Source organism: Arachis ipaensis, chromosome B03 (assembly GCF_000816755.2).
Source record: "Arachis ipaensis cultivar K30076 chromosome B03, Araip1.1, whole genome shotgun sequence".
Taxonomy (NCBI): domain Eukaryota; kingdom Viridiplantae; phylum Streptophyta; class Magnoliopsida; order Fabales; family Fabaceae; genus Arachis; species Arachis ipaensis.
Window position 1 is genome coordinate 131,254,432 of NC_029787.2, and position 19,317 is coordinate 131,273,748.

General features: G+C 35.6%; 3 protein-coding genes across 6 annotated transcripts; 2 read left to right on the plus strand and 1 right to left on the minus strand.

Moving 5' to 3' along the window:
- LOC107631553 (DNA-binding protein DDB_G0278111) lies at positions 1,631 to 5,499 on the minus strand. Of its 4 annotated transcripts, none has more exons than XM_021119909.1 (8): positions 5,278 to 5,499; positions 4,640 to 4,705; positions 4,467 to 4,519; positions 4,265 to 4,329; positions 3,495 to 3,586; positions 2,700 to 2,771; positions 2,537 to 2,615; positions 1,631 to 1,760 (listed from the first exon to the last, which is right to left on the minus strand). In XM_021119909.1, exons 1-7 carry the CDS (start codon positions 5,278 to 5,280, stop codon positions 2,577 to 2,579), a joined length of 390 nt encoding a protein of 129 aa, XP_020975568.1. In that variant the 5' UTR covers positions 5,281 to 5,499; the 3' UTR covers positions 1,631 to 1,760; positions 2,537 to 2,576. The 4 variants fall into 4 exon arrangements, with proteins under 4 accessions (XP_020975568.1, XP_020975567.1, XP_016190522.1 ...); XM_021119908.1 differs by lacking the exon at positions 1,631 to 1,760 and adding an exon at positions 1,954 to 2,020; XM_016335036.2 differs by lacking the exon at positions 1,631 to 1,760 and having other exon boundaries at positions 2,213 to 2,615; positions 4,467 to 4,516; positions 5,278 to 5,498.
- LOC107631552 (26S proteasome non-ATPase regulatory subunit 8 homolog A) lies at positions 5,629 to 8,666 on the plus strand. Its single transcript, XM_016335034.2, has 6 exons — positions 5,629 to 5,862; positions 6,309 to 6,387; positions 7,153 to 7,255; positions 7,358 to 7,621; positions 7,950 to 8,061; positions 8,204 to 8,666. The coding sequence occupies exons 1-6, from the start codon at positions 5,758 to 5,760 to the stop codon at positions 8,342 to 8,344; spliced, it is 804 nt and encodes a 267-aa protein (XP_016190520.1). The 5' UTR covers positions 5,629 to 5,757; the 3' UTR covers positions 8,345 to 8,666.
- LOC107631551 lies at positions 9,105 to 11,946 on the plus strand. Its single transcript, XM_016335033.2, has 2 exons — positions 9,105 to 10,835; positions 11,581 to 11,946. The coding sequence occupies exon 1, from the start codon at positions 9,660 to 9,662 to the stop codon at positions 10,788 to 10,790; it is 1,131 nt and encodes a 376-aa protein (XP_016190519.1). The 5' UTR covers positions 9,105 to 9,659; the 3' UTR covers positions 10,791 to 10,835; positions 11,581 to 11,946.

Here is a 19,317-nt window from a genome sequence, read left to right on the forward strand (position 1 = left end):
ATTAAACACCTTTTTAAATCGATAATTATTCACAAAACATAAAAATTGAAAGTAAAAATTATTTTGAAATAGATATGGCATGATGTATTGACTGCAGTTGTATAGACTATGAAAATAGAGAGAAAAATTTTGTTGCATACTTTATGTTTTGACAGCAACATATGAAGAAATTTGGCTATGTATTTTATTTGATAAGGTCATAAGGTAGCTGCAAAGTAAGAACGAGGCCATGTTGCATTACCGCATGTTGCTTGTGATGGTTGATCATTTCAAACTAAATAATGTGAGCGTTGCAAACACTAGTGGCCGAGAGTCGCTGCATAATTTGGGAGAAAATGATGTACATCGAATAAGACAAAACCATAGAAAATGATGGATCCTCATCTTAATGCCTAGCATAATTATCCACGTAATATTTGAGGGTTATCTATTAATTTAGAAAAAGTATAAATAAACAATAGATATATCGGATGTTTATTTTATTAGTGTATGAATGATTATTTTAATATTAAAATTTAGAGAGTTAATTTAGAGGTGTAATGTATTTTTATTTGATTAGTGATTGTTCATATTGTTCAACAAAATCATTGTCCCCTAGCATTCTCCATTAATTTAACACGCAAAACGAACATAGTCACATACTATGTAATACCCATCGATCATAGGTTTAACTTTTATATATGTTAATTATTTGGAATCAAGTTACGAAAATATAATTCTGACCATGATAGCGCAGGCAGGCATGGGAGCTAACCGAAATATATCACTTAATTACTAGAATGTTTCGTAATATCCAAAAGACAGAGCTTATAATAGAATGATTTCAGTTTTGATTTTTTTTTTAATTGTAATAACTATATTTGATAAATCAAAATAAATGATTTTTAATAAATACAAATTATAAAAGTTGTGTTTGATAAAATTACTTTTAATATTTAAAATAATTTTAATAGACATAAATATAATAAAAAATAAATATCTATTAATTTATAAAATCTTATTAAAATTTTAAACTTTGAAAATACAAACTAACTTTAAAAAACATATTATCGTAGTTGTTTTCAAAACAAAAAACACATACATAATATTTTTATTCACCCAAACATAAATGAGATTTCTCTAAAATACTTTACCAAGTCAAATCCTATTCACTTAATATTATCATATAACATGCTCAACAAAAACGAATTTAAATTTATTTGCAAATCAAATTGTCTTTTCGTATAACTTTAATTAGATGTTTACATGAGAGTGATTTACTTGATCATCCTTTTAAAGAACAATTTTAGTAACAGGACTAATCTGTAGATTTTGAACAATCAAGATTGAAAGCAAATCGAATACATTCAAATCTAGCTCAAAGAATTTCCAATAGAAGTTCACTCCATAGAAATCAGTAATCTTTGAACGTTTGCAAAGTTGGGAGTTTTCTTTGGGAAAAGCTAACATTTTTAGTTAAAAGATTTCAAAAACTAAAATTAATCTTTAAATGAATATAGGCAAAAATAATAGTTGGTAACTAACTCCGCTTAATAAGACAAAAACCTAAATATTATAGTATTCACTTTGACGTTTGAACATAGCATGCACCTTTTTGCTTCATTATTAGCACAGGAATAAGAATGATCTGTACCATGATGTCGTGCTACCATAATGAAATTAAACATTCAACACAGCACGTTTATTGTTTTTCAGCGTTGACTTCAAGGCTCATTTATACCCGTCACACAAATTACTGGCAAGTTCGACAACTAAAATACCTGCAAAGAAATGCGTCTTTCAACGTTTTGAGTTCCCACGGAAAGGAAAAAGAAAAAAAAAAAAAAAACACTCATCACCAAGGCTAACATTTGTTTGCTTCATTATTAGCACAGGAATAAGAATGATCTGTACCATGATGTCGTGCTACCATAATGAAATTAAACATTCAACACAGCACGTTTATTGTTTTTCAGCGTTGACTTCAAGGCTCATTTATACCCGTCAAACAAATTACTGGCAAGTTCGACAACTAAAATACCTGCAAAGAAATGCGTCTTTCAACGTTTTGAGTTCCAGGGAAAAGAAAAAAAAAAAAAAAAAAAAAAACACTCATCACCAAGGCTAACATTTGCGATTATAATAGAACAAGTGTCCCTATATTTTTTTTTTCAAAATAAAGAAAGAACTGTCTTCCCACTTCTTTATATTTGTTCAGGTTACTAATCCAACTTCACTGAAAATATATCATGTAATCACTTGTAATAACACATGCCAATAGACCAAGGCTGCAGCCAACAACCGCATCTTGTAGTCGTTACATTCGAAGGTTCTGGGATGAAAATTTCTATTTTAGGGTACATTGCATATTTGAAATTTTTGAGATGCCATCCACAAGCTAGAAATTGTTTTAGAGTATGCCAGAAAGTTAATTTTCCGAGTATATAGGTTAATTAGGAGGCTGGCAAGAGAACCAAAATTTTAGATAGAAACAGACATACTTCACAAACCCATTATAATTTTTTGGTAAAATATATAACAAGCATGAAATGCAGACCGTTTAAATGAGACAGTGAAAGCTAATCAGCAAACCGCGATCAATCATCGTCCTCAAGAACACTTCGACGCCTCTGTATCTGAAAAATTAGTAACATAAATGGCACCGTAAATACATGAACTTGTGGAGAATTGAACAACATAACCAATATCATACAACTTACTGTAACTTTGGTCTGCCTTGTTGTTTGGTTGTTTATCTGCTCCAGCAGTGTTATGAGTTTTTCTTCAGAAACCTAAACATGCAATTGAGTAGATGAGGTATGTTAGATACACTAATAGTTCCTCTGGAAAACTTCAATTTTCCACTTCTAACCTTCATTTGTATACAGTGTAGAGGGAGGATAGGAAAAAGAGAAACGGCGGGGGGCACGATAAAATGGGAAAACAATTTATAACCAGAATACTACATATCATAACCATATTTTCACAAATGGAACTCACACCATCACACAGCATTGTAGGGGCACAAAGAAGCCACCCCAAAACTACACAATCGGTTCATACAATACAAGCAATCATGAGAAACCAACTTCCTTGCATACAGAATAAAGAAACAGTGACTAACTACTCTCAACCAAACACTCATGGTCTACAAACTTGCAGGTGCAACATCCTACCATCAAAATTCAATAATATAAATTCTCTGATTTTAAGCCAAGTTAGTGATTAACATAAACTGCAGCACTGATATGTTCACTCAATTAGATGCGAGTTAAACGAAATATGAGAACACTAAACCTATTATAAATATGAAAAGGCACAATATAGTAATATACCATTTCTCACATTAAGACATAGTGTGCAAGTATAAATTGAACAAATAAGTAGTACAACTGGAACTTTGCTGCCCAAATGACAATACATTAAAAGTTAATAGAGATTATTATAAATGTGACCATCATCAGAATATGCTAAGAATGAGAGGTAGTAGTAAGAGACAAGATCCAGTGTTGTACCTTTTCAGCTATCTGACCCATTTGAGCGGCTCTCAGTATGACATCTTCAACCCCTCTTGCTTTCTCAGGTTTCACCAAAGCAATTCGAGCAACTGCAAATAATGATACAGAAATATAAAAGAATGCAAGAAATCCAATTAAATGTAGCCAAGTGCTTGCCTACAAAATTTCATCGGATAATCCCAAGACACATTGGCAAAGATGATATTTACATCTACAAATTCAAAAATTTTAAATCAAAATGTTATGGACGGAGCAGATCTGCATAGGCATTCCAGTATTTACTAAAATATTTTATTACGGTTCCTTTTGGTATATATTCTAGAAAAAGCATTTGGTCCTAACAAATATCTTATATATTCTGGAGCTTAATGTATGTTTTATGATAGTACACCGAACTCCACGTATATAGTTTGTGTTGGTAAGTAAAAAGTATAAGACTAATGCAAATACAACATATGAAAGTTTAAGCGTACACATATGAATACAAAAAACTGTGGCCAAACATAAGATCTATATTCATTAATGCATTTATTGAAGGAAGAATTGAAATATTAAATTATGCAATTGCAATTGATAACATTTTCACTTTTATCTTCTCTCAACAGTGTCATACAGCAAACTACATAAATAATTAATCAGACTAACTTCTAACTCCGACAGAAAACCACAAGCACAATGATGATTGATGGATGAAAAAAAGTCAATTAACAATTAGTACGGCAAATTGTCCACAAGAAAAACCAGGCAATATTGTATTATGAACTTACGTCTTTCTCGTGCTTCGGCTGACAATATCTGGCTAAGCATCATTTGTCTTCGCTCCTCAGCCTCCCTAAATGAATTTTTTTCCAATTCAGATCAATACTTTTATTGCTCCAACAAAAATGACTATAAAGGGAGCATCATAAGTATAACTGATTACTATAATTTATGCAATAGTGTATAAGATATCTATATCCAGAAACTAACCTCTTTGCATCATCCTGAGCCTTCTGCTGTTCTGAGTTCTGCTGATTGCCCTGCTATTTTTGTTTAAATAATAATAATAAAAAAAAAATCTCAGGAATATCAACATAATAAGAAGCAAACTCTTGACTTGGTTGTAAAGTAACAAAGATAAGTGTAAGGCAAACAGAGCTAACCACGCCATGCCTAGCCATAAGCTCCTGCATTCTTCTCTGTCTGATTGCTTCCAACTCAGGATCAGCCTTAAATTATTAAAATTATCAGTTAAATATAGAATAGGCCGTATTTTTTTCATTTGAAAGAAGGTGATTTAACTGTGAAAACATCATAGCATAAAATTAAAACAGGGAATAAAATGCTCAAATGCAAGACTTCATTGCACTAGGAATGAATGGTAGTTTAATATAATTAACAGCAACAAATTCATCACTCACATTTTCGCAAAACGCTTCGGACGTAAAGAAGGAACCACTTGATCAAAATAGTTAAACCCGCAAGCCGATTTGGGAGTTCAAATAATCAAATTGAAAGATATAGAGGGTTTAAATTCGTTGTCAAGGTTTTCACTATTAAAACAGTTACATGATGCAGATCATGGCGATAATCAGCTTAGCAGAAAAAAGAAAAAAAGAAAAACGAAAAACTAATTCCCTCTCTAGGTTCAAAGCTCAAAAACGCGAAAATGCATTGGAACGTTCAACTTGAAGTTCCAAACTACTACAATTGGAAAATAATTGAATCCAAGAATCGGGAACAGAGAAACTTAGCTTTAATTTCTCAAGAAATAAGGGGGAATCGGAATTAGAAAAGTTACCATGTTGTAAAACGAGCAGAACAAACCCTAAAGGAGGTGGCACCGAATTGGGTGAGCTTTTTTTCTCCCGATTCAGCAGAAACCACCGGCTGTGCAGGTAGCGTTTGCAATAAGCGATGTGATTGGGAGCTCTCACCGAGATAATAATGAGAATTGAGAGGGAATGATGGTGTGACTTGTCAGGGATCGACGGTCCAAAAGATCCCAATATATGTTTCGCCAATTATGGACTAATATTTATTTACATATATTTGGGCCTGGGTTGTTTGGTCAATAGTATTTAGGTCCACATGCATAATTGTATGGGCTTTGGCCCATGAAAAAGGCCCAGGAAACGTAAAAGAGGATCACTGCGTCCGTCGTTCTTTTTCTCGAAGGTTGTCGTTCGAAGCACTCCATCTGTTTTCTTCTTTCTTCTTAAAAGGAGGGGTTTTCTATTGCAGTGCGGTGAAGTGCAGTGTTGAGGAAGAAATAAGATTAATGGATCCGAAGCTAACAGAGGTTTCTCAGCTCTTTGAGCGCTTCAAGGCCGCGTTTCTCAGGAAAGACTACGATACCTGCTCCAATCTACTTTCCCAGCTAAAGGTGAAATTCCCACCATACCAAACCCTAGTTTACTTGTTTCACTCAATTTTCTTTTCTTTTTTTCGAAGAAAGAATGAAAGCTAATTCGTACTCGTTGTTCGTTCTTCGGATCAATTCGGTTTACCTATCTATGAATTTTCGAAAAGAAAATTGAACATAAATTTTGTGTTTTGAATGGTAAAAAAAAGGTTTTGGGTCGGTATAAGCTGCTTCAGGTCAATGATGCTTTATGGTTTGGTTTGGGTCGGATTGTACACATTGAAATTTTGGATATGCCCAAATTAGTTTACCTGCAATAATAAAGCGATGATGTCAAGCATGGTGTGGACCTTAGATTTGGCATCTTTACTTCATAGGAAAGCTGTAAATTTGTTATTGAGTTGCGAAGTGTTTTTCACAGCTGGGATTTAAACATACTATGGCTATATGATTGTTTTTACATGCAGGTTAAACTGACAGAGTTCAGAAGCCTTCCTCCCTTGTTTGAAGATACACCTAATGCTGTTCGTGAATTAACAATAGCAAGTAACGTGCTTCTTTCCAATTCATTGCCTTATCTTTGACATTAGATAAAATATATATAGTTGTTCATTTTTGTGTATCAGTGCTAAGTTTGTTTCTTAGTGTTATAGAATTATATCTATTCAACTTTAACATTATTGAGTAAAGCAAGTCTTTTTCATTAGCTTGGTCATATAGGCACTTTGTGATAAAACTGATATCAAATTAGTGTTGCCAAGATATATCATTGTCAACTCCTTAAGAGTATTAGAGGAAGTGGGAAGCCTGAGATTTTGATATATGTATATTGCAAGCACTGGCAATCAGTTACAGACTTACAGTAACTGATGCCAAGTTTGTTTGGCTGTTAGGAATTTTGTTCAACCTGAGTGCTTTGTGCTAACACTATATCTGTTCAGAACACAACTGATGTAACTAAGCTTAGTTCTCTCTGAATTTCTACCAGCATTTTGTATTTATCATTTGGCTCTCTTTGTGTTATAAATGTAATGATGGTTGCAGTGTAAGTACAAGCTATCCATTTATTGTTTGCGTGAGAGATAGTTAATATGGTTTGTTGTATATTAGAGGTAAAGAAAAGAGTACAACATTTTTTCGTGCTCAAAAGCAATGAAAAGACAAGCTATATGTATTAAAACAAACAAATTACTAAAATGTTTCTTCAAAACTAAATCATATTCACATGAATATTGAATTTTTATAATGATAACTGCAAAGTTGCTTGTCCCAAATTTTTATTCATTCCATTTTGTTGTTTGGAACTTCCAGGGGACATATATGAGCATGCTGTTGTCCTTAGTGTTAAAATTGAGGATCAAGATGCCTTTGAGAGGGATTTCTTCCAGTTGAAACCATATTATACAGATGCCTGGTAACTATATACTGTAATGTGATGTTTTGTACTTTGTTTTGTGTTTTGTCTTTTATTTTCTGTTTGTAGTTGTATTTAATAGGGACTTTTACTTGCTTGCAGCAATAAACTCCCACCATCTCCTCAAGAGTATCCAATATTAGGTCTCAACCTTTTGAGACTACTTGTGCAGAACAGAATAGCTGAATTCCATACTGAGTTGGAATTGCTTTCATCTGCTGCTTTAGAAAATCCTTGCATTAAGCATGCTGTGGAGTTGGAGCAATCTTTCATGGAAGGGGCATACAATCGTGTCTTGAGTGCTAGGCAGACAGTTCCCCATGATACATATGTTTATTTCATGGATCTTTTGGCTAAGACTGTGAGGTACTAAATGTTATTTATCTGTTTGTTCATCTACTTTTCTAATAACCTGGCAAATGTTTGAATTCAAAATAGGCTAGAAAATAATGGACCTGAAGCTTGATTTCTAGGCTAGTTTAGTTGTTTGGACTTTGTAATGGGAATCAGTTTCTGTACAACTTATTAAAATTTTCATTTAGTTTATTTATTTTCCTCTGATTCTATTGCTTTGCTTCCTACGCTGGCGATGAGGCTGAAGCATAGACTTCATTATAGTCTTTTGTTTTCTTTTCAGTGGCTGTGTATTATGTTACATATTTTGCATTTTTCTAATAGTGAAATTGTCATTCAGAGATGAAATAGCGGGATGCAGTGAGAAGGCATATGATTATCTCTCCATGAATGATGCTAAGCAAATGTTGATGTTCACCTCAGATAAAGAACTCTCGGAATACATTAAAGAGGTGAGCAATGTTGTGAACTGGGGAGCTGTCGGTTTAACTATACGTATCCATTGTTGATGTTTTCATAATAGAAAACAATTCATGCTTCATTGCACAATTGCATTTTTGTTCGTGTTCTGATGGCATCATCCATTGATTGCAGGACCATCCTGAGTGGGAGATTAAGAATAGTTGTGTCTTTTTCCAAAAGGCAAAAGAGTCCGCACCTTGCAAAGAAATTCCCTCCCTTCAACTCATCAACCAGACTCTCAGCTATGCTAGGGAATTGGAGAGGATTGTGTGAAATGAAATGGCAGTGGCTTTTGTTTTTCCAAGATTTCCGATACTGTCTTTTGAAGCTATTTATCATTATAATTCAATGCAAAACTATTAAATTGATCATGTCTGTATTTTCTTCATCTAGGTGATTGAATTGTTTATCAAGGTATCATTTTTTCCAATTATATTGTGCTCTGGGTAAGGATGAAGGAAAAATTATGTCCGAATTTCGGGCTCAACTAAGGGGACACATCCAACTATCCGAGTTACGGAGATGTGACTGTTTAGGAGCTCCTTGTAATCCTTTGACATTGGAAAATCTATAAAATTTGGCATATGCTTGACTATGGGGGATCAGAGAAGGATTTTCAGAAAAAAAAAAAATTTAATGGAGTCGCATTGGGTCTTAAAATTTTCTACAAATAACTGTTAAAACTGGTGTGACTTGAGGGCGTTATCTTCCACGCAATTTGAAGAAATGCAAACGATATAAATGCTAGAGAACATGGTTGAGAACATGGGAAGTTAAAATCTTCATGATTATTTTTTCACTTATGTTGTGGCCACCGTGGTTCTCTGGACAACACGTCCATGACCCTACTTAAATGGACATGTTTCTTTCGATTTTGGTAGATAAACTTAATCTCTCTGTTTATGCTTATGTATGCCGACTCCTCCATCTTAAATACGGTTGAACTCGAAACATTAGTTTATCTAAATTGGTCTGATATTATACAAAGATAGCTCGAAGAAAGAGAACAAATATTGAATAAGATCCAAGTTGACACAAATTCACGTGAATGCTGCTGACCCGCTGTCGCTTTGCCCGTTTTCCTATTCCATTATTTAATTACAAAATGGACAATTTGAAGAAAGAAAGAAAGAAAGAAAGAAAGAGAGATTAGGAAGTAGGAAGCAACCAAAGAGAAAAATAACGGAGACTCATGACGGTTGCTGAATCAATGCTCACCAGTCACCACCGACGAGCCTGCTATCATCCTGGATGGAACACAGCCACAGGAAGTAGCATGAATCTAGATTTAACATCAACATAGTAAAACCAGGATTCCTCGGACCCACACGTGATAAATAGCTGGAAATCGTTGTTAATTGATTATATGTAGCATTCACCACATCTACTCTTTCACTTTTTTAGTGCCACTTACACTAATCACTCACTCACTCACTCCCACTCTCACTTACTACTTCACTTAGCAAGCAAGTCAACCCCAAATCTAAATCTAATTCTAAATCTTAAACCCACCTCTAATGAATATTCGCAATTAAGCAAGACAAGAAGAAGAAGAAGAAGCAGCAGCAGCAAGAGAGGAAGGGAAGAAATGGCTTTGGCGTTCACCACAATGACACTGAACCTTGTTCTTCTGATGGCAATGGTGGCCACCAACATCCTCTCACTCTATCACCTCTCTTCAACTCTCCAATCCCCAAAATCCCCCAAACCACCCACTCCCGTCCCCGACCAGCTCCTCCACCAGCTCCACACAATACGCGCCACCATCAACCACCTCACGCGCCTCCAACACTCCACTGACACAACCACCACCTCCTCCACCATCCCACCAGATCTACTCCTATACTCCCACCTCAACCCGATAGCCTCTTCCTGCCACAACCACCCTGACCTCCTCCACAAGTACATGTCCTACACTCCCTTCTCCCTTTGCCCCTCCGACTCCGACCTCGCCGAATCTCTTATCCTCCGTGGCTGCCACCCTCTCCCCCGCCGCCGCTGCTTCTCCCGAACCGCGCCGCACAAACCCTCATCCCCTCTCCCACAAGACCCTTTCCCTTCTTCACTCCCCGATTCCTCTGTAATTTGGGACCATTACCCTTGCAAATCCTTCGATTGCTTCCACCGCCAAAACCCTAACCTAGGCTTCAACCCTTCCTCCGATTCGTCCAAGTTCACAACCTACAAGACCGACCTCGATCTCCCGATCTCGCAGCTCTTCCAGATCGCCAAGTCCGCAAAGTCAGTCATCCGGCTGGGCCTCGACGTCGGTGGCGGCACCGGGTCATTCGCCGCCACGATGAAGCTCCGCAACGTGACAGTTGTGACGACGACGATGAGCGTGGGTGCGCCATACAGCGAGGCGGTGGCGCTGAGGGGGCTTGTGCCACTTCACGTGCCGCTGCAGCAGCGGCTGCCGGTGTTCGACGGAGTGGTGGACCTTGTGCGGTGCGGGCGTGCCGTGAACCGGTGGATTCCGGTGACGATGATGGAGTTCTTGCTGTTTGATGTGGATAGGGTTTTGAGAAGTGGAGGGTACTTGTGGATTGACAGATTCTTCAGCAAAGGGGTGGACCTTGAAAAGCTGTATGCGCCATTGATTGGGAAATTAGGTTACAAGAAGGTGAAGTGGGCCACTGGGAATAAGACTGATGCTAGTGGCATCAAGAATGCTGAGGTTTTTCTCACTGCATTGTTGCAGAAGCCTACTTCAAGATGATCAACTTGAAAGCTTGCTTCTTTACTTCTTCACTTACACAACCTGGTAGGATCTAACTACCTATCTTGCTACTTGGAAACTTAACATCTTAATTAGTTAAAATTAAATTAGTTGCATGTTTCAAAACACACTCAAAGTCAAAATGTTCATGTTCTCCAATATACTGTTGCATAAGATAATTTCTCTAAGGTGAGAGTTGAAATACTGGTTAACCTGATTCATTCAAAAAAAATATCAACATTTGGTACTTCATTGCACAACCCACACCTGTTTAACGGCATAGACTCCGAATCCATCAAGAAATTAGTATTGTATATTTCAGGAAACACTTGTCATTCCAACTGTACCTTCTTTGTATTACGTGTTAGAGTGGCTACTTACAAAAAGAGATAGGTAGACGGTAGGTTGGTCCTTCCCTCATCTAGTAAACTTACCCTGTTACCCATAGGAAAGATCTGCCAGCATTACCCGTGTTTATGAGGGGAAGGGTACTTGGCATTGAAATATTGTCAAAGGCAAAAGCTAAAGTCGTTGATAACTGGGATGAGATGACTAAGTTACAATAGGTTGCATACAACCTTGAATGGAGCAGAAACAATGAGTTTTGTTAAATACCTGTGAACCAAACTTAAAAACTTGGGTGGTAGTTAGTATGGTATTTGATTTGGTTAGGATTAAGCAGGCAACATTTCTGCTTAATTCGTTTGGTTTGTGTGTTATTTTCCAGTATTATTTTTAATGGGAATTCTATTCTGACTCTAATCATCTGGTATGTTTGTGGTTGTTGCAGTTTGATATATGCTGTAAGAAGATTAAGATATGCAGGTCAGAAGGTAAATTATTCAGGTTTCTTTACTCCTAAAACGTTGATGGGGTAACCCAACTTCATGCCCTCTGTGATGATGAATCATCCAAATGTTGTAAAATGATCGACATTGGTAGGTAAAAGAAGACACATGCAAGGCAAGTCAAGGAAAGGTGTATAGGAACTGGTAGAGGAAAAATAGCCTTTATGATCATCTCCTTTTCTTTTCTTTTCTTTTGTAATTCCTTTATTTATCTTCTTTTTTTCCCCCTCTTATTTGATTGAATTGTGCAATCCCAATTAATTGTTTGGAAAATAAATATTTAAAAACGTAATTTCTTTGGTTTCAAATATTGGAGAGTCCACTCTTAAATTTGATAACGTCATTTCTGAATTATGTGATTTCTTTTTTCAAAGAGAAAGAACAAGAAACTAATTTTTAATTAATCGATAATAACTAATTTTTCGTTTTAGTACTAAAATTGTTATGTTTTTGGAATATTTAATATTTAATATTTATGATTTAAAAAGTAGGTTAAAGTTTTAAATTTTAAAATTTAAGATAAATAAGATCATTTTAATAACACTTCTCTCAAACTGAATTAATGAATGACAAAATTTATTAATGAATGACAAAATCTATTATCTCAAATTGAATTAATAATTCTTGCGCTGTGTTGGAAAATACAATGATTAGAAATATTTTTTTAGAGAAAATTACCCTCTTCTTTTCAAAAGATGTGTAAATGCTATTTTTATAATTGTTTTATTTTAGATATATAATAAAATAATTATACCTTTTATTTTAAAAAATTATCATATTTTGTAAAATAGTTTTTTTTTCATGATTATAATTGTAGTTTTATACAAAATGTACTTATGTATTTCTCATATCTAAATAATTTAAGTATTTCAAATTCTAATAAAGATTTTTGTAAATATATTCAAATAAAAATTGTTTTACTGCTTTAGTTTATACTTTATCTTCTACTTTTAAAGAAGTATTTCTCTCAATCATGCAAACAAACAAGGCTTATATTAAAAAAAAGTAACATATACAAAATAACAATTTAAATATTTAGAAATAAAATAATATATTAAATTGTGTCTGTTATGAATTTCTCTCAGATTTTATTAGAAAAATGTTATATTCCCACTTGAAGCTTGCTCTCTCCCACACCAAATCAATATCCCATGTATTAAATTTAAGGGAAAACACTCAAGTAAATCAAAGCTGTTCAAATATTACGCGAATCATTGAAAGTAAAAAATGTTATGTGGATATTCTCATGCATGTTATTATTTAAATTGAATTAGACAAATTTGATTTTCAAATTATAATAATAAAGTGAATTAGGGTATATCGATTTACTATGATGTAGAATGATTTGAAAAAAGGTGAATCGATTTACTAAAGAGTGCACATGTTTTAAATTTACCCATAAAAAATCGATACAAGTTATCTCGATTTAGTAAATGGTTTTGACCCATTGTAATTTGAATTCGCTGAATTTGATTTGCACCATAGTAAATTGAAACAGCCTTTATCAATTTATAGTAATTCGTGCTTCAATGTAAATCTATACAACCTCCTTCGATTTACATACAAACTCCTATATATAGAATTTGAATTCAATTTATTCGAATTACATTTCACTACACCATATCCCACCAAAATCGAAAATCCAGAAAAGGTAAGGCAAGCAATACTACAAGATTGATACTACGGAAATGGAAGACGATCTAAATCAAATCTATCGGATGGAGCCGCCGATATTATCGAATCACACCTTCTCGGGATCCCCACCATCTTTAAACATATTATATGCTTCACGCATGACTGGTCTTGGGTCTCTGCCAACCTGAATTGATTGAGAAACAAAATTGCTTGAACATTCACATATTCGTTTTTCTTGTTAAATTCCAGTAACATAATTAATGACTCACCTCAAGATATCGCTTCCGTGCTTCATCCACTCCATACAGTTGAGCTTCACAAAGAAAGCACCATATGGACTCTTCGGTATCATTCGAATTTTGTGCAACATCTAGCCGAAACTGCTCAGCTCCTTCTTCAAATCTACGACAAAATGGGAATCCAATTCAGTCCCCCTTTTTACAGATTCATAAGCAATACATTATAAATATGTAATTCCATGTGAATAGTAATTAAACTCAAATAAATAACAGAAGAGTGTAGAGTGAGTACCTATCAAGGTAGTAAAGGGAGAGGCCCCTTTGCCAAAGATCTGGTAACAAACACAATGAGCACAACTAAATTTCATGTAACTTGAACTCAATTTACAATCATTCCAATCCAAAGTGCTGATATAACGCTTTTTTTTTCTTCAAAATGCTTATAAACATACACGCCTTTTGACGAGGGTCCAACTCAATTGCCCTGTCAAACTCCACCAGAGACCCTGAAACATCACCCTTCGCAATTTCACAGGCATCAAGTCATATATTCCTTCAACAAAGTGTTCAACTTCACTTACCAATATGCCAAAAGTGTTTATGAATGCTAGCATAAAAACAGAGTTATCCTAATTTTCAATCCAAAACCATAACTTGAGGTTGATAGTAAACAAAGCAAAATCAAAGAGCTACTCAATCAAAGAGTTCACAGTCACAGTTTAGCAGTTCATCATGCAACAGTTATTCAATGATTCAATCAAACAATCATAAGTTCATAACTAAAAAAAAATTACCTGGAACTCTTGGAAGCTCGAAGGCACCTTCAAGACTTCAAGTACAGAACATGCAATAGGGAGAGTGGGACTTGGGAGATAGCGACGCCGGGTGATGGAGGTGACTGGCTGGGCGACGGCTTCAAGCAGTGGTGGAGCACCTTCAAGGGACGACGGCTGCTGCGTGATGGAGGTAATTGTTCCGACGAACAACGGCTGCTGCACGACAGAGGTCACTGGTCGAAGGAGGTGACTGCGCGACGGAGGTGACTGCTCGACGGAGGTGACTGGGCGACGCCGAACCTTGCTCGATGAGAATTGTGAAGGGTTGAACTGCTGCGTGCTGAAGCCAATTAGGGATTCACATCATTGATTTAGGGCTTCAATGGCGTAAACGGCAGCATTTTGCTGCCCAGCCCAAAAACCGGCCGGGTCACGGTTCGGTTCGACCGACTGGTTATCGGCCGGTTCAACTCCGGTTTTCATTTTTTGCGGTTTTGCTGATTGTCCGAACCGTCTTTGTGCTCGGTTCACGGTTCGACCGGCCGGTTCGAACCGGTTTTTAGAACATTGGAAATCACAAATGCATGTTGGACAAAGGGTAAATAAATATATTGACGAGTAGATTTAATAAGTTTCGTTAGAGTTTGAGTTTTTATTCTTAGAAGTTTAACGAGGTTAAAAATTTGGTGGAGTTTAATTTAATTTAACTTAATTTAAGTTTATTTGGATTTCAAGTTTTGGATTATGTAGGCAGCAAAAGATTAGCAAGAATCTAGAATGATTTAATTTACAGATATGCTACGCATCCAAGCTTTATTGTCATCCAAGTCCAACTAATCAGACCCAACACCAACAAAATCCACTCTCATTAAAGAGTGTGTACACACGCTCAAAATTCCCAGTGTTACTCTTGCGCTCTAATATGAAAAACCATTCTTTTTCTTCTTTGCGCACGCAGGTTTTTCTTCGCCTTCTTCTTTCCTGATGCTGCATCTTTTTTTCTTCTTTTCTTTTTTCATTATCTTTCTCTTTTGTTATCGTCATTACCAACAACACCAATATTTTGCTAACATCTTTATTGGTTCTGATTTATTTGAAGTTTAATTGGATCCATACATGAATTTAATGTGTTTTTGTTGATGATTGAGTCTTTTTTACTATTTGTTCAAATCTGAACTAATTTCGGTTCATTTGGAAATTTATTGAGATTCACTTGATGCTGCTGATAAGTATTGACCAAATTTTTATTCCTTAGGTAATTTTGGTTTATTCTTTAGTTTAATTGAGGTTCATTTGATCCAGAAATGAATTCAATGTGTGTTTATTGACGATTGAATCTTTTTTACTGCATGTTCAAATCTGAACTAATTTCGGTTCATTTGTGTATTAATTGAGGTTTACTTGATGCTATTGATAAATATTGACCAAATTTTTTATTCCTTAGATAATTTCGGTTCATTTCTTAGTTTAATTAAGGTTTATTTGGATCCAAAAATGAATTTGATGTGTTTTTGTTGATGATTGAGTTTTTTTTACTACTTGTTCAAATCTAAACTAATTTCGGTTCATTTATGTGTTAATTGAGATTCACTTGATGCTGCTGATAAGTATTAATCAAATTTTTTATTCTTTAAGTAATTTCGGTTTATTTCTTAGTTTAATTGAGGTTCATTTGGGTACAAAAATGAATTCAATGTATTTTTGTTGATAATTGAGTCTTTTTTTAGCAAAGAAGAATGAAATTATTCATTATCACTTTATTCAATTGTATTAGATTTCATTCCATTCTATTCAATTTGTCTTGAAAATCATCCCAACCATTGGGATAAATTGTTCATCGACAACACACCTGGACTGCAAATGAACCGAAATATTTGTTGGGAATAATACACCATTCTCCCTTGAGAAAATACCTTTCATAGAGAAATAAAATAGACACAATCACAACACAAGAATTTAACGTAGAAACTCCAATTACCGGAGAAAAAAACCACGGCCGTTGTCAAATGACAACCAGAGAATATTACTATGTGAAAATTGTTACAACACATAGAATTTTTTCTCTATAACACCGGCACCCCAGTACACCCACACTCTCAAAGTAAATATTTAACTACACCTCACAACACTCTCTAATCAAAGAGTATAGAGGAAAAGAAAAGTCAGATACAAGCTTTAAGTGTTTCCGACCGGTGCAAAAAATATGGAGAACTTAGCCTCATATTTATAGCCTAGGCCACCCACTCCATTTGCTATCCTAAGCAATGTGGGACTAATTCAACTAAATCCTAACAATATTACGCTAACAATACCATTGTGTAATAACAAATGAACCGAAAATTGTGCATTATATAAACTCAGAAATTTCTACATTCTATTCAAATTTAAATTCATAAACAACACTGATTTTAGCAAAGAATGATGAGATTATTCATTATCAATTTATTCAATTGCATTAGATTTCATTCAATTCAAATTTGTTGAAGATGATGATAACGAAAGAAAAAGATAAAGAAGAAGAAGAAGAAGAAGAAGAAGAAGAAGAAGAAGAAGAAGAAGAAGAAGAAGAAGAAGAAGATGATGATGATGATGATGATGATGATGATGATGATGATGATGATGATGATGATGATGCGGCAATAGGAGCGTGAAAAAAACGTGTGCGCGTGTATATAAATGACTTGGTTGGACTTGCATGCTAATATAACTTGGATGCATAGCATTATTGTTTAATTTATTTAAAAAATTGAATTATCAAATGTTAGATTAACGAGACACTACAATTTTAGTTATATACTAAAGGGTTTAGCTTTATACTGTAAATAGTAGGTTAACTATGTTCCATTAGAATTTAATTTAATTCCGATTAAAGTATTTTTCGATTAAAAGTATTTGTTTTAGGTGATTATTATTTTCTAATGTGTTATGATTGTAAGAGAATTTTTTCAATATCATGCAGCCCACCGCCGTATCACGAGTATGAGGAGGCAACATGGTATGCCGTTAGACGATAGGATCATGCAGTACCTGCAAATGGCTTGCCTGACCCATCTCGCGAGTCTCAACGACCACTGGTTTTGGTTGGATGAGCCCTTAGTGAGTGCATTTATAGAGAGATGGCGTCCGAATATGCATACATTTCATCTACCATTCGGTGAGTACACGATTACGCTAGAAGATGTAGCCTACCAACTAGGGCTCCTGATCAATGGACAGTACGTCAGCGGATGTCTGACGGACTTCGAGCGGTACATCGATGGCGGCCGTCTGGCATGGGTTTGGTTTGAGGAGTTGTTGGGTGTGTTGCTGCCACCGGACTGCATCGACAAGTTCACTATAAAGTGCACTTGGATGCAGGAGACATTCAGTGACCTTTTCGAGGGCACAGATGAGGAGACAAGAGGTATGCAAAAACGTACATCATGATGCTATTATCGACGCAGCTCTTCGGTGACAAGTTCCACACACGCATGCATATCAGGTGGCTACCATACGTAGCGAGGTTAGAGGACATGGGCAAATATAATTGGGGATCTACCGCTCTGTCATGATTATACAAGTGCTTACACCGTGTGGCCAACAAGCACATGGTTAAGTTGGCAGGTCCATTGTAGCTCCTCCAGTCATGGATCTTCTGACGGTTTTCGAATTTTAGGACCGATGGGTTTGACCTCTTTCATTGGCCCTTGGCGACGAGTTACTCAATTGATTACTAGTTGTTTTCTGTATTTCAATTTTTTCGATTTTTTTGTCACTTGTTGATAACATATCTTAGGTGGCAAGTGGTCAGGTTATCAACCAACATCGAGCGAGAAGAGACCTCGAGTCGCGCACTGCATACTAAGCATAGATTTACTTCATGCTGGCGATGTGAGATTCAGACACTTTAGTGTTTCATTCTTTAGTGGACCCAATTTCCCTTTTTTATTCGCTTGGATGCCATATAGCTCGTCGAATACCATACACGCAGTGAATTCCAAGATATTAGAACCACGACACACATCATTATGGAGGTCAGTGATGGCATTGATCTACTCTGCTGTCATAGAGTGGCATCAGGTGGATCAGATTCTACCACAACTTGAAGGAGTACAGCATCGGTCGCGACCCGCACTGAACATCAATTTCTTGATGTCGAAGGATGGCAGAGGCGGCGATCAGTGGTTTTTCACTACCTTACAGCATTGACACACTCAATGGATCAACAGGGCACAACATGTCTTACGGTTTGATGCTGTTCCTGATCCAGGACCCTCTCATGCGTACTTAGAGTGGTAACATTAGTATGGTAGGCGATTCTTATAGCCTGAGCTATTCCTCGGAGACCCCAGAGCAGACGCAATCCCGGCCGAGGCGTTGCAGAGAGGTTCAGGACAGGCTCCACAGATGGATCAGGATTTCACGGATACTTATCAGTAAATTTAATTCTGGAACACATTTTTTTATTAATTGATCCTCTATAGTGAACCAAAACTAAAAACTATCATCACTAGCCATTGTGACTTCTACTATCATCAGGATTTCACGTTCAGCTCCTATTTATATATGTTGGTCTCATACTAAATCGAATTCACTAAATTCGATTTATACGTATAGCTCAATGCATACTAAATCGACAACGGTCGATTCGATTTACCATAGCCACCATCTTTATAAATCGAATTTGGCTTATTCGATTTATTAAGAGCATGTAAATCGAATTGGTTTAGTTCATTTTATTATTGCATCATGTAAATCGAATAGGTCTGATTCGATTTACTGGGACTTTACCTAATTTGAGTATGTTCGATTTGATTTATAGTTAACACAACGTTCCTATGTAAATCAATACAACTCAATTCAATTTATAACTATAATTTGAATTTGTCTAATTCAATTTATATAATGACATGCATGGAGACATCTACGCAATATTTTTTACTTTGGGTGATTCGCGTAATATTTAGATGGCTTTGGTTTATTTGAATGTTTTACCTTAAATTTAATCAGAAAGAAATCTGCCATGATAAAAGAAAATAAGGAATTAGCT

Coding starts and splice junctions, on each gene's coding strand:
- LOC107631553 (XM_021119909.1), bottom strand. Junction 4,520..4,639: donor TTATGGCTAGGCATGGCGTG/GTTAGCTCTGTT, acceptor AAACAAAAATAG/CAGGGCAATCAGCAGAACTC. Junction 2,772..3,494: donor TGGGTCAGATAGCTGAAAAG/GTACAACACTGG, acceptor TTGCATGTTTAG/GTTTCTGAAGAAAAACTCAT.
- LOC107631551 (XM_016335033.2), top strand. CDS start 9,660: ATGGCTTTGGCGTTCACCACAATGACACTGAACCTTGTTCTTCTGATG.
- LOC107631552 (XM_016335034.2), top strand. CDS start 5,758: ATGGATCCGAAGCTAACAGAGGTTTCTCAGCTCTTTGAGCGCTTCAAG. Junction 6,388..7,152: donor TCGTGAATTAACAATAGCAA/GTAACGTGCTTC, acceptor TGGAACTTCCAG/GGGACATATATGAGCATGCT. Junction 7,256..7,357: donor CCATATTATACAGATGCCTG/GTAACTATATAC, acceptor ACTTGCTTGCAG/CAATAAACTCCCACCATCTC.